This window comes from Rhipicephalus sanguineus, chromosome 2 (genome assembly GCF_013339695.2).
Source record: "Rhipicephalus sanguineus isolate Rsan-2018 chromosome 2, BIME_Rsan_1.4, whole genome shotgun sequence".
In the NCBI taxonomy this organism is placed as follows: Eukaryota; Metazoa; Arthropoda; class Arachnida; order Ixodida; family Ixodidae; genus Rhipicephalus; species Rhipicephalus sanguineus.
In genome coordinates, this window is record NC_051177.1 from 19,294,873 (window position 1) to 19,309,844 (window position 14,972).

Below are 14,972 nucleotides of genomic sequence, written 5' to 3' on the forward strand. Positions count from 1 at the left end.
CTACCATTCGATGCAAGAAAGCTTCTGCGGGCAGATTGCTCGCTTGAAGGCAGCTGGTTATCCACGTCACCTGCTGGTATCTGTTTCAGAGAAGCTCCGAAAGTGTTCGAAGAGCGGTGACCCGTGCACTAATTCGCAGGCAGCAGTGCGTAAGAAGGTAGCTGTCATTCCATACCTGCATGGTATATCCCACAATCTGAAAAAGATTGGTCAAAAAGCGGGGATATCAGTTGTGTTTTCAGCGCCTAATAAGTTGTCGCAGTTATGTGCCAGAACCAGTCCGGTAGGAAGGCCTTCCAATAGCTGCAAAATTAGGCACCGAAACAAATTTGTCGAATGTGTAAAGGGCGTAGTGTATCACATCCCTTTGTCTTGTGGTCAAAGTTACGTCGGACAGACAGGCAGATGCCTGAATGTGAGATTGCTCGAGCACAACCAGAAAGTGAAAAAAGGCAGTGATGGTTTCTTGGCGGCTCATTGCGCAGAATGTAAATGCGTGCCTTTATTTGACACTACATCAGTGTTGGCATCTCACCCTAAGGATAGCATCAGGCTCATCATTGAGGCGGGAGCGATTGCTAATGGAAGCTGCATCAGCAAGCCATCCATCGCACTAACAAAAAAGGAACTAGATTACTTAAATTCACCCGCACGTGTAGGTCCTGCGTAGTTTTGCTGCTTTTATTTAATATAAGTGCCCCCTTTTGCGTTGATTGATATCTGTGTAATCACATGTGACAGGTATATATGTGTGTGTTGCTTTAATAAACGATAGTTGGAAGTTAGCGCCTGTCTTCGTCGTTTCTTTGTCCGCCGTGCTCGGTTTGCACTAAAGTTTTAGTATTATGGAATACCAACTAGCCCGCTCTCACACCTTGCTTCAAAAATACAGCTGTCTGCTTGTCACTCGGGATGTCGTTCGCGATGAAGTACAGCTCGGCCCGCTCACGATATTCCGCCCACTCCGATGTACTCGGGTCGAACGAATCCAGCTTCCCGACGACAGGCATGACGACGTGTGATTGTGCTGTGCCCGTCCGGTTCGTCAGTCGACCTCGTCGCCACTTGTGATAACCGGGTAGTCCTGGGCCATGCCGGTCACCGGACCAAATCACACACACGTACGTTGGCGGGTTACACACGACTGCTGGTCATATGCGCCGTATTTATTTCCTTGCAACATCGACGCTCCCGGGTGCCGGAACGGCAAACTAATCTTATCACAAATACTGTGAAACAAAGGCCCTGCCAAGGCTACCGCAGCTGACATCGCCCTTTTTTTGTCAACAATATCGTCCTCCATCACGGAGCGCCAGGTGTCATAGTTACTGATCGTGGAACAGCTTTCACCGCAGAGACTCTACGGGAAGTCTTGAGGCTCAGTGGCACAGAACATCGCAAAACCACGACTTATGACCCCCAAACAAACGGACTCACTGAACGGCTGAACAAGACGATTGCAGACACGCTGTCAATGTATGTGGCCATTGACCACAAGAACTGGGATGATATCCTCCCTTACGTAACTTTTGCTTACAATACTGCAGTGCAAGAAAGTACAGGTTTTACCCCTTTTCGCTTAGCGCATGGTCGAGAGGTCACTACAATGCTCAACGCAATGCTCCTCCCCGACAACCAGCGACTGTTTAACACGGACGCTGCCACGTTCGCTCAACGCGCCGAGGAGGCCCGTCAACTCGCCCGAGACCGTATTGAGAGTCGCCAAACTGCAGATGCACGCCGCTACAATCTTCGGCACCGACATGTTACCTTAAAACCAGGCGATGAAGTCTGGGTGTGGACCCCCATCCGACAGCGCGGCCGGTCAGAGAAGTTACTGCGGCGTTACTTCGGCCCCTATAAGGTTTTACACCGACTCAGCGACGTAACCTATGAGGTTCTCCCAGAAGGCACCCCCAGACGTTCCCATCGGCTTCCACAAACTGATGTGGTTTATGTTTCAAGGCTCAAGCCATATTTCTCACGTCGTCAATCAAACGTAGAGTGACTTTCACTACAGTGGCTACTTAGCTTCTTTCTTTTTGTTGCTCTTCTGCTTGTTCTTGTTGTGTCCTGCTTTCTCTATTTAGTTCTTCAGTGACGGCAGCATGTTCATTTTGCCTTACGACACAATTGTTTCATTTGTATAGTAACGCTTTTTTTTCTTTCCTCATTGTTTAGCGCGCATAACCAGCATCGAGACGATGCTTTTCCGGGAGAGAGAGTAATGCCACATGCCATCATGTATGAGCCATCCGCTGTGGCACGTACACGTGAGTGGAGGAAGAAGAGAACGTTGTTGTTGCTGGTCTGGTTCTGGGGAAGACATCAACAATTGGCTGTCTGTCTTATTTCGCCCATGACAATATCATTGAGAGGTGTCCGATTGGCCCCGTCACCACATGATGCCAGTGCGCTTCACCATTGGTCTGGTGCTCTCAGCACAGGAGTGTCATTTTCTCATAGTCCCTTATGAGCTCATGGTTGTCAAAAAGAATGCCAAATAGTAGTTACATCCGTAGATGTGAATCGAACGCTCACAAAGTCAAAGCGATGCTGCGTGCCATAATGGCTGCGGACAAAAACTGCAGTAGGCCGGTTGACGCAATCATAGATAGCAAGGAAACAGTTCTGAAGGCCAGTACACATGAACCGAAAACGCACATGAACGCACAAACCATTGCTAAGGAAACTGCGGTCGCTGTCGTGATCATCGATAGCGACTAAGCTCTGAAGATACACAGCTAACACAGGTAGATTAAAGGTAATAAAGGTAACAAAGTCATAAAATGGCATGATGCATTTCAACCTCCTTTCGTTTGCTTCTGGCACTTAATTTTCGGATGGCCTCTAGTAAAACTTCGACATGCACGTTCGCGAGCACTCAGTGCTCCGCACGTGCTGAGGGAAGTTTGAATACAGTATCTTCTTGCGTACAACCTGCTCCTGCATATAATCCGCATCCCCCACTACACACCGCGCAGAAACGAAAAAAAAAAAATTACACCATTTCCCGCTAAAGGGGACCATGAGGCGATGTGAAGCTGGAGCACTTGCACGATCGCGTTCCGTTGGCGTTCGTTCGGCATGCTACCGACGTCGCGTTGTGGAACCCGAAGAGGAACGCTACGTGCGTCTTGTCTTCCCTCTAGCCTGGCCGTTAATTCTCACAAGGCGAGCGGGGAAACGTGCTCGACAGGCTTGCGAGAGGGGGGGAGAGGAGGAGAGGGGGAGGGGACGCGCATGCGCTCATCGTGGCGTTGCGCAGGAGAGAATTTCGGCGTGTCTAGCCCGCGTTTCAGAGGAAGAGTGGAGAGGGAGAGGGAAGTGAAGAGGGGTAGGGGAGAAGGGAGAGGGAAGGTGGAGAGGGGAAAGGGAGAGGTAGGGGAGAGGGAAGGTGGAGAGGGGAATGGGGAGGAGGTGTGTGGAGAGGGTGTGCGCATGCGCAGTAAGGGTGGTCACGCCGCACACCACCACCACCACCGGTTTGAAACTCCGCTATAAGATGCTTCGCATCTAAAAAAAAAAGATCCCCGAGTACTGCCATGAAGCCACCTTCCTTGCATTACTATGAAGCCATGCCGTGAAGCCAACTTGCACACCGAAATTCGCATATAACCTGCACCCGAACTTTAGCTTGAAATTTTTTGCATCGTCAAAACCCGCTACAACAAACGCCGCTTCAACGAAATTTTCACTTCAACAAAGCACTTATTTCTTATCAGCATGGCATAAAAGTCAATGCGTCAAGGTAGGTAGGCAAAAAACTTTTTTTTCCTTTTGAAAGGAAAGGGGCAAAGGGATAGGGGGAGGTTGCTACACACGGTAGTCCTCCGCAACCCTCTCTGCCCAACCCAGGATGGCCTCCTGGACGTCGGGTTTCAAGCTGCGTAAGGCACCCTCCAGCTGCTCCTCATTTTTTATTACTTTTAAGAGGGACGGGGGAGGGGGGTGCTTAGGGCATCCACACATGACATGATTAATATTTGCCTTCATTGCGCAGTAATATTTACAGGAAGAGGATGGGTAGAGAGTAGGGCACATGAAATGAAGAAGGTGAGGAGAGAGAAAGGTGCGAGTCTGCAGTTGTCGCCACAGTGCTTCACATCTGCGCGGGGATTTCATCATAAGCGGCGGGAGGGTTAAACGTCTGAGGCGGTAGAGGCTGCAGACGTCATGAAATGTTAGAAGGCGATCCTGAGCAGCAAACGTCAAAGTTCTCGCCACAGTGAACCATTTATTGGGTTTGTTTTCACTTAAACAAAACTTTCACTCAGTGGAGCTTGGCTTGAAAATTTGTTTTATGATAAAGTAACCGTATCACCAACCGTGTAACTTTTCGTACATTCCCGATGCTTTGTTTCACCGAAAATGTGTGCCCATTGCATCACCTGTAAACAAACTCATAGCAGAATGCCATTGTTTGTTGACGATGCCATTTTTTTGGTGATGACGATGCGGCTGGCAGCCTTACGACAAGATGCAGGCCTGTTTTGCCAAGCCGGAGCCACAGATAATTCATATCCATTCTAGACCACGTGATCGCAGAATTCACCAAAGCAACCAAAGTGCCTGTAAGAGCGCCAAAGCAGCTGAAGCCTGTCATTTCTACTCGTGCACTCACGTGCTCGACTCTGCGCCATCATTCCTTTCTTTTGAGGTGAAGGCATGAATAATCAGCAAGGCTTCAAGCAGCAGAGAAAAAAAAGGGATATTGCAGTAGAATTCGGCATCTCTAACACTACTCTGTCCACAATTTTGAAGGCGAAGGACGCGCTCACCTGTGCTCTTTCATTAGGGACGTCCACTTAGCTCAAGACGACGAGTGACACACTAGACGAATCAGCGCCGCCTTCTACAATCAATGCAAGGGACGCGTTTGACGTCATTTGCAATTTCATTGGTGCCCACGATGACAACCTTGCAATTCAGCTGCTGGCCGAATGCGAGCGTTGAAACATGACGCTGATGTCCAAAAGAAGGCGACAAACAAGGCTTACAGATTTTCTCGAAAATAAATGATGTTTGTGAAGTATGTAGTCAAATGTGACAGTGTTCTGGGGCAGATTCCGCCACAACGAAATTTCCGCTTCAGCGCAACTTTTTGCGTGCCCCGTCAGTTTCGTAGCAGCGAGGTTCAACTGTTCTTTGTGCGAGTTATACGCAAAAAAGTCACTGTGTGTGCACCCAAATATGCCTGAGTTAGTGAAAGTTGAATGGAAAAAATACAGTTGAACCCCTTTATAAGAGGCACCGATATAATAGACAACTGGGTATAAGAGAAACCAGTTTGCCTACATGAAACAGGGTTTGCTCAGAAAATGAGAATGTGGTACGATGCCTAGAAGGGACCCCTCATATAGGAGACTAAAACTGCCCCCTGGTGCGTGTCTCTTATAAAGGGGTTTAACTGTACATACGCTTGCTGGGACTAGAGAACAAGTGATAATCATCAAATCTTCACAAATTTTGTGGTCTATGTAGACATAAAATTTCACTCCAATGAAATTCTGTGACAGCAAACTTTTTCATGCATCCCTTCAATTTCATTGTAGTAGGATCTGACAGTAGCCAAAATACATTCAAACCTCGATTATTTGCACACAAAATGAAATCCATGGGGTGCTGCAAGTTGAGGCAACACTGCCAAAGATGGCGGCTACAAGGTCCATGTGCGGATGGTTGCTGTTGAAAATACTGCATTTTCTAGATTGCGATGACAAAATGCTGTGTTTTGTCGAAGGTGAGAGCGTTCTTGCTTGACAAAGGTCGACGATTGTCACGAGTAGAGGCCAGATTTTTAGGCATTAACCCTTTGAAGGTCAAAAACGTACATGTATGTCATCCGCAACAACCACAAGACGGTCAAAGACGTACATGTTCGCTATGCCTGGATGTTTAAAACGTGCGTCTTTTTCTATCATTTCTTTTGATTGGCATGTGCTGCCACACTGCGGGAATAAGTGGAATTTTTCTTTGCGCCGATGTCTCTCCGTTTTTTTATGCTTTACTACAGCGGTATGCCAGCTAGTTTCGGCTTCGTTCTTCCAGGGGTGAAACGGCTGAAATCGATTTGGGAGCAGTTTTGGGAGCAGCAAAATTTCAATTTAGGAGCAGGAGAACCTTGTTGGGAGCAGTTAGCGGCATTTATTATGTCGTTTTTGAGCTTGAAAAAACAAATTTGTAGTAACTTGGAGGAACAAGCACATATTTTAATCGGCTTAGAATACACATAACATTCAAAGAGCCTTTGGAGAAAGCTTTTTTTAACAGATTATTGCCAGGTATGAACTACACTACCTTTTTACAAACCACGCAATTTATATAACCCTGGTAACAACATATGAAATAGATTAAAAAAAGTTTTTCCAAGTAGGTTCACTTTACATTTGAAAATAAGAAAAGAAAAACATCACACTTCTCAAATAATAAAAAAAGTCACAGTTTCACCGCAAGGGCGAAGCAATGAATGCGATAGCAACAAATTGTAGTGTTACACGAAGTAAGGCTGGCAGCTAACTGTTTTGTATCCGATCTCGCGTAAACTATAAAACGATGGTGTAAGAAAATACGGCCGCTCCAGGGAGCCATGTTCTCCGCATAGTCACTTCGCTTTGAGAGCGCAGCACGTAGAAGCGTATACGAGCCGCCCGCCCCGCTGTGATGGCTTTCGAGATAGCGCGCGCGCGCGCGCCAGTGATCGCGACCGCGCAAAGTTCAAAGTTGCTCCTCGCGCGACACTCCCCCCCCCCCTCGCGTCTTCGTGTCTTTTAAGGCTTGTTAAAAACGGGCGGGGTGATGTTATCGCATGCAGCCTCCGAGCGACGGCAATGGGCCGGCTCGTTTGCTTCGGCCGCGTACGTCGCCTCTGCTCGCGTGCTTTTACCCGCTGTAGAACATACAATTCGCGGGGGGATCTTATCAATTTGGACTTCCTACCGGAAGGACATGACGGCGACGGCAAGAACCCGTCGAGACTGTCCATATAATTGCATAGCAGTACGTCTTTGAACGGTCAATGAATGATTCCGACTAGCACGCGATTGCGGCGACGCCTTCGCGCGTAACATCGGGAAAGAACAAAAGCGGTATGACCACCCCCATAGGCGTGCGCACGAAGGGGGGGGGGGCAAAGTCGATACCGCCCATACTTTGATTTAATCGGAAGGAGGGGCGCTGCGATTAATATTTGCCCTCCCTGAAGGGCGAACCCTCAGGAAGCTTTCGAATAGCGTACGCAAAGCTTTGCGTTGGCTTTTCGCACAACTGCGCATACGTCGTACGCTAACCGCTTGCGGGCTCCCGTTAAGTGACGGAAATAGCGGGCCGCAAACGCTAACTCAGCGTACGCTATTCGAAAACTGCCTAAAATAAAGCGCCTTCAGCTATCTGCTCGGCTGCGCGGGTGGCGTAGCGTCAAGTCAAGTGTACCGCACGCTTTTATATAGGTGATAACAAAAGCGCGCTGCGCCACCGTTCGCTGCACCTCGTGAGGGACCGCCTTCAAAAATTCGTCGCGAGCGCCGAGAAACCTTACCCCTCGACACTACGTCGTTACCGCTCGGACACTACACATATTACAACCGCTCAGAGGGATTATCACAGCACTATGGAAGCCTCTATTACAAAGGCGGTAGCGTAGAAGGACACGCTTGGGCGCGTTAACGGTTGCTGCGAACATATCCCTGGCGCTGCTTCTAAAGTTACGTTTTCCCACACCCTATCGGCTTGAAAACTTGATTGTGTGGGGCCGCTTCGGCCTTCCGAGGTATTGCCTGCAATTAATGCCATAAGCTTCCGTGGGCCTTCCTTGCCAAAACGTGAATCGTATCAAAAATGCGCAATATGCGCAGCTGTCTCACCCCTGCTTATTCACAAGTTCGATACACTCCAAGTGGCAGGTATAATGTTTCTAAGGGGCTCTTGAATCCATCCTATGGTACATAATCAATGAAAATCAATTGGAGTTAAGCCCTTCTAGGAATTTCTAACCTGCCATTGTTCAGTGTTGCTTCCTCTAACAATCATAATTCAGCAAAACGTCCCCCCCCCCCCCACCTTTTTTCTTCTTTTTTCACGGAATACCTCTTTCCTTTTGACTCACCCAATTCATCATGGCGGCCTCTCCCCCCCCACCCCCGCTTTTGCAGTTGCCCTCTTCTCCTCCTTTGTTTGAATAGGAGAGAGGGTACAAGCATATACACCAAGCGCTAAGGAAATCAGTCCCAGCCTTGATGAAGACAAGTCCCTAGTCGAACCGTTGGCTCGAGCACACTCACCCCTGTTTACGGATTTTTTGCTTCTGTTGGGGAAGGGCGCATGACCGTGGCATCGTGAAAAAGGCCGATTTTAAAGGATTGTTTTTCTTTGTCACAAAACCATAATAAAAACCATAGACAATGAAGCCAATGAAGATATAGGGGACGTTATTTGTAGTCTTTTTAACTGTATCGTACTAATTATGATATAAATGTGAAGAAATTAAAGAGGACAAAAAGACAGCTTGCCGCTGGCAGGGTCTGAACCTTCAACCTTCGGATGTTCACAAATCCCGTATTTACACAATAGTCTGCCCAAATGGAGGATTCCTGGTGACTTCAGCCAGAGCACTAAACATTGGCGGTGCAGCTGGATTCACACTGACTGCCGCAATGATACCATTTCAGCCTCACGGCCCTCCAAATAGGGTGAAAAAGAAGATACCAAGTATGATGTTCTTTACCTCTCGTTGTCTCCGTTTTGGCTCTTTGTCAGTCGTACAGGTTCCTTAGGTTCCTTTGGTGCTTTTGGGGCGCTTTTGACGGTGTCACAGCAGGGGTTGCAGGTGCCTCCTCAACCTCATCTTCGGAGGCAGCCACTCTTGCAGATGGCGAGCCCTTCATGAGAAGAGAGAAGGGAAAGAAGTGGTCAGCATCTCAACTTTCCTTCCACAATATGCAGCCACACATCAGCACAGGCAACTGGTAATCTCCTACGAACTGAGTGAAACTACAGCTGTTGCTTAAAGGGAAGCTGAAGCAGTTTTAGATTTTGGTAAAACTTTGTTGTCAACCCATATATGCCCAAACTCGGAAAAACTGACAAAAAAAAATTTTTTTTTTTCACAATAAGTGTACTTCTACCCTCAAAAGAAAGCACAAGTTCTTTATTTACTGCCAGGTAAACGCAACACTGTTTTTCAAGCCATCCTATATATATATATATAGGACACTGAGCATTAGGGGTGCTCTGTGCGGGTGTGGTAAGCCTTGAAACATTTCACGTGCACACCGACATTGCACTTCTTCCTCTCCATGACGTCTTTCACGCAAAGCACGCGTTTGCCCTGAGAAAGTGGTCGGCACGTGGCAGCATGAAAAGAAAAGCAATGTCTAGGCTTGCACACGTTGAAAATTAGGCCTGCTTGATGTGCTGTATGTGGCACTAGTCATCAGCTAAAGCAATAGCGATGTTAAAGTGCATCAAAGAACCGTCCTATATGTAGGACACTGGGCACATATGGGTTAACAAGGGCCAACATTATTGTCGATGACGACGTAATTTTTTCCACTGTTGTGGCAGTGGCAGCAGGAGCTTTAAAATACACGATCGTCTTGCTCCGCCCACGTGAATGCGACGGAAGTGTGAACGCGGAAACGAGCCAACCGGAACTACGTCATCATCGGTAGTTTTGGCGGAGCCGCGCAGCACGGTCGTATCTTCAACTGTGGCCTCTGTGACTGGCTCCGGCTGCACACATTGGTGGAACTGATCACGAAGCCTATGATTTAACAGTGCTGATGTCGATGACGCGGCCCACTGAAGATGACGTCACCGTGTTCGCTCAGCATCTCAAGAAGCTGTTTTTTGCCAAGAAATGCTATTTGCGCTCAATTCAGCAGGGATCAAACTATGATTACACACTCCAAAGTCATTTTTTAAAATAGTGCTTCAGCTTCCCTTTAACTGCCAACAGCAAAGAAACAAGTGGTACTCTGCGCCCAACCTAGTTTGCTTTCAGACATCTATTACCAATACAGTCGATCCTCGATATGATAATGCCAATGAACAATTTTCTAGTTCAGCAGGAATTCAGAGAGTGCTAGAATGCTGAAAGCACAGAATTTTACACTTCCATGCAATAGGCATAGTGCTTATGCCATGGGTTGACAGATGCCGCATTTTCTTGCTTATAACCCGCACCAAAAATACGTGCTGAAAAAGTGGTGGTGCGCGTTATATACTCTTTTTTTTCTTTTTGTACAGTGAAAGTTAAGGGTGCAGGTTATATGCGAGAAAATACGGTATATCACGCAAAGCTAAAAGGCGTAATTTCAACTGAATGCATTGCTACAATGTCTAGAAACTACGAAACTTTGGTTCTTGGCTTGGGTTTGTCCGAAAGGCAGGTTGGAGAGAAATATATTTCATTTAAGGTTCGTTGCATAATTCTTGGAGATCGAATTTACAGGAGACTTTCAAAATAGTGTGTGCAACATTGCTGGGATGAACTATTCAGGTAAATCTGACAAATGAAATGACTACGAGTTACTATTCATTCCTTTCTGTACACATCATACCATTTACTAATGTAAACATTGGAAGTAACGTGGACAGCGTTTTCCCCAGACATTTAAATGCAAGCTTTCATTTCATAACAAGAAAGAAGATCAGCAATAAATAAGAAATAGTTCTCTCTGAACATTAGCTCCCCTGAGAAAGGAACACTAGCAGCGATGTCAGCAAGTGAAACAGCTTTTGAAAGAGCAATCCACAATTTGGAGTAGGTGGCTTAACAGCTAAGGAAGCGCTCATATGCATGAAACTGATCTTCCAGACACCCAAACATGCCTGTTGCATGACAGTATTCAATTCTTTGCTTGGCAGGAAGGCCAAGAGGCACTAAGAATTTAGAAGCATACTGAAGCAGGTGCAAATGATTTCTCTTAGAGAGAACCATGCGAGAAAACAGAAAGCGAAGCCCTTCAAAACCATGCATGGCTTACAGTAGCCACCAGCCTTCACAAAACTTCAGTGTTGCAACAATAACTGAACAGCTGTCACTTGACACTTCGGTTTCTCAATCTGGGAGCATGGTAGGCACCCACGCCATTGCAGGGTTCTCCCCACAGTGAGTGGCGGTGGAAATGCTGCCCACCGCTCTGCTTCTCCGCCCATCGCTCTGACTGATACCCTTTGAAATGAGCGCCTGAGGAACTAAAAAAGGCAACTGTGCATGCACAACACCAGCGAGTAGACAGCCTACAAAAGGGACTTGTATTACAGTAAGGTAAACGTATGTACGCTCTCTACCAGTGGGCTGTGCCTCTCACCACCTGGTTACTTAAAGGAGTACTGACATAAAATCCTGAAGGAGAGATAACTTGCGGGGGGATAGCTTTGTGTGGACACAGATGCATCATATACGAAATATCAACGCATAATATAGCCTAGAACATATTTAAGATCCTAAAGTACGTGTCGCGACACTGCACGCGAAATGAAGAAAAGAACATGACTTTTAAGGGCTCATTTTTCTTTGTTAGACACAATAATAATGAGAACTAACAGTCAATAATGCCAACGAAGTATAGGGCGTGTTATTTGTAGTAATTAGGATATAAATGTGAAGAAAGCAATGTGGACGAAAAGATAACCTGCCGCCGGCAGGGACCGAACCTGCGACCTTCGAATAACGCGTCCGATGCTCTACCACTGAGCTACAGCAGCGGTCATCTCCTCGTCCACTTTATGGGGTATATATGTGCATTTAAACCTAGGAGTGTTAGCCAGCACCTATCGCAGCCATGGCGGCGAGTGTGGAACACTCTTTTTCTGCCTGTTGGCGTCACTGTCTGTTAGGTGGCATTATTGTCTTAGTTCTCATTAATATTGCACGCAAAATGCGCCTTTGATTTTTGTGTAAACGACCAACCACCACCCCGCGTCACGAGTTTGTGTTGGCTGCCACGATCCATGCGAACGTTCTCTCCTAGCAGACCTTTTCAATGGAAAGAGGGGGCAGACTTACACGGGAGTACAAAGGCTGATGTCCTTGCCTCGGTAGTGCATTTTTGGGGTGTCGTGCATATTTACATCTCGGAGGGCATTATAGCAGCACCCAGAAGGCCTTCGTTAACGCGGTGCTCATGTGCATGCACTTTTGTGTGCTCACGTAGCCAGCTATGTTTACAGGAAAGCCACTCTGGGTCTCGCCTCACTCTGCGCTCTCTGAAACCAAAACTGCGACTGGTCGCTATAAAGGCGTGTCCAAATAATTAACCACGGCGTGCTCGAGCAAACGAGCCGTGGGAAGTGGGTCGTTAGCTACTTATTGCAACAGAAAAAATAACAATAAAAACAAGATGCAAAATTTTTGTGTCAGTGCTCCTTTAAAAAAGGAGTCTGAACAGGTGGCCTTGTGGCCTCAAGTACCCCTAATGATCAAAAATAAAGTACTTGACAGCAAACCCCTTTTGTTGCTCAGAAAGATCCTTTGCAGAAAGAATTTGCACCGATGACACATGGCACCACGCAAGTTTTTTAGGTGGTTTGTGGCCTCTACAATTAGCTGCAGTTCCTCAGAAGAATGAGGGGGCAAAAAAAAAGGGGGGGGGGGATGGTGCTGCTCGTGAAAGCAGCAGAGAGAAATCATGCTGTTTGTTGGGGCTTTCGTTGTGCCCATTGTAAAGGCTACAGTGCGCCACATTATCGACAAAGCAAATGACACTGCCTGAAGGAATTCAACATGGCGGTGCTAGCAAGGTGACGCAGGCATAAAAAGGGTGACGTTGTTGCCTGGACAGTGCATTTTGGGGGGGGGGTTGACATATATTTACAACAGCCCCGGAGGGGATTATGGCAGCACCCAGGGAGCCTTCATTAAAAGCCTGAATTGTTGAGTTGTGCATGCTTTAAAAGCGTATGAAATTGAGCTTGTTGGTACACGATCATAGTGAAAAAAGAAATAGCTAAAATCACTTCCCTTAATCTGGACTCATTAACAACATCATGGTTAGGAAATTTTTTTGTCATGTCGCAAACAATTCACAGTTGCTAACGATCACTCATCTCTATTAAGCGATGTATTATCTGGCGTACCACAAGGTAGCGTCCTGGGCCCCTTGTTGTATCTCATTTACATTAATGACCTGCCATCTAACATTTCATCAAACATTAGACTGTTCGCAGATGACTGCATCATCTACCGCAAAATCCGCTCACCCGCAGATCACCTAGAACTTTAGGGACCCAGACGAAGTAACCACTTGGTGCAAACTATGGCAAATGTCACTTAACACAGATAAGTGCAAGTTAATCACATTCAGCCGTAAAAAGACCAACTCCTCCTTCAATTATTCACTAAATAACACCTTACTGTCCCCTGCCTGTTCCTACAAATACCTCGGTGTTCATTTCTTCAATAATCTTTGCTGGTCCACTCATATACAGAAGGTAACAGCTAAATCATCACGCATATTAGGTTATCTTAAACGGAATCTCCATGGAACTCCCGCAACTACACGTAAACTCGCATATCAAACATTCGTTCGCCCACAGTTAGAGTACGCATCACCCATTTGGTCACCCCGTCAGGCTTACTTAATTCCCTTGAAGTTATTCAAAATCGTACCGCACGTTTCATTTCCAGGAACTACAACCGTCAATCCAGCGTAACAAGCATTAAATCATCACTCTCTCTTGCTACCTTGCAATCACGCAGACTAATTGCATTGCTTTGCTTATATCATAAGATCGTCTATAGTGCCGATCAGTCATCACTGCCTCTCGTAAAACCTTTCCGCACCTCACGTCGTTTGAATAACTCATTAAGCTACCAACGCATTTAATTCGTCTGCCTTGCCACAAGCAATTATTCAGTGAATTAATCTTCCGGAGCACATCGTCAACATTCAAAATGCAACCAAATTTAGGGCCGAGGTAACGGCAATATTTTCTAATTGATGTGTTATGTACCTATTGTATAAGGACGTTTCTTGTTTCTTTTTTTCCTCTTCTTTCGTTTTTTTTTTTAGTGTTCTGTACTACGTCAATAAGCATTGTATAAAGTTGTTCACATGCTCCAGTTATTGTTACCCCTACTTAGGTAACCCCCCCTCACACAATACTCCGGTGTAGGAGCCTGTGAGGTGATTTGAATAAAATATAACAACACTATAAAAACACAACAAGAAAGACCAAACAGGACCAGTGCTGCATGCGAGGGAACACCCAGAACGCTCTTTACATTAAAAAAGTAGATGCAGGAACTGCTTTCCCACAAAGGAACATTGCCGAGGGGGAGATACTCCTTCATCGTGTGTCACTGCACATGAATGCCTTTCCAGAAGATGTCCCCCTACCTCAAGGGCTTCAATGTGCCCGTGTGTCAGGGGTAAAAGATAGCCAACAGTAGTGTGAGCAACGCAAGCATCCTTGATTCCATTTTCTATGTGCGAATATCGTAGACAATGCTTCAGCATTAGAGTCCACAGATGTGTGTCGAAAACGAGAAGTGGTTTGAAAACTTAAAATTCCGAAGCTCAGTTTGAAAGAAAATCACATTTTAGTTGTCTGCATACCGTTAGCGCAATTCAAACCGCCCACCTCCAGAGGACTCCCCAAAACTGCCTTTAGCGGGCGCTATGCCAGCGAAGGGTGGCAGAAATGCGAGGTGTGCAAACCGGCTGCTCCATTCACGATCCCGCTGCGGAGGCGCTATAGTCGAAGGCGCCGCCAGCTTGCTCTGTGGCAATGCCCTTGCATCAGTCGTAGCTAGGTTTTTGCTGGTGAAAGAGATTTATCAACATGAACATCTAAACTAACTTTATTCAAGATGCAGCAATGCTGCCCACCTCACTTGTGCTTTAGAAGGTAGTATGATAATGATCTTGGTATATGCAGTTTTGGTTCTCTGTATCCACCATACGAAACACACTTTGAAGGAACTATAGAGCAAGGAAGAATCTTGTCAATCATCCCCCAACTCCCTC

General features: G+C 46.5%; 1 protein-coding gene across 1 annotated transcript in view; it reads right to left on the reverse strand.

Moving 5' to 3' along the window:
- Window positions 1-8,731: 8,731 nt before the first annotated feature.
- The window catches only part of LOC119381077 (putative oxidoreductase GLYR1 homolog), a 42,388-nt gene continuing 36,147 nt past the window's right edge, over window positions 8,732-14,972 (reverse strand). Inside the window, exon 6 of the mRNA XM_037649064.2 lies at window positions 8,732-8,876. Within this exon, the coding sequence (XP_037504992.1) occupies window positions 8,751-8,876 (126 nt within the window). The 3' untranslated portion in view covers window positions 8,732-8,750. The remainder of the gene's footprint in view (window positions 8,877-14,972) is intronic.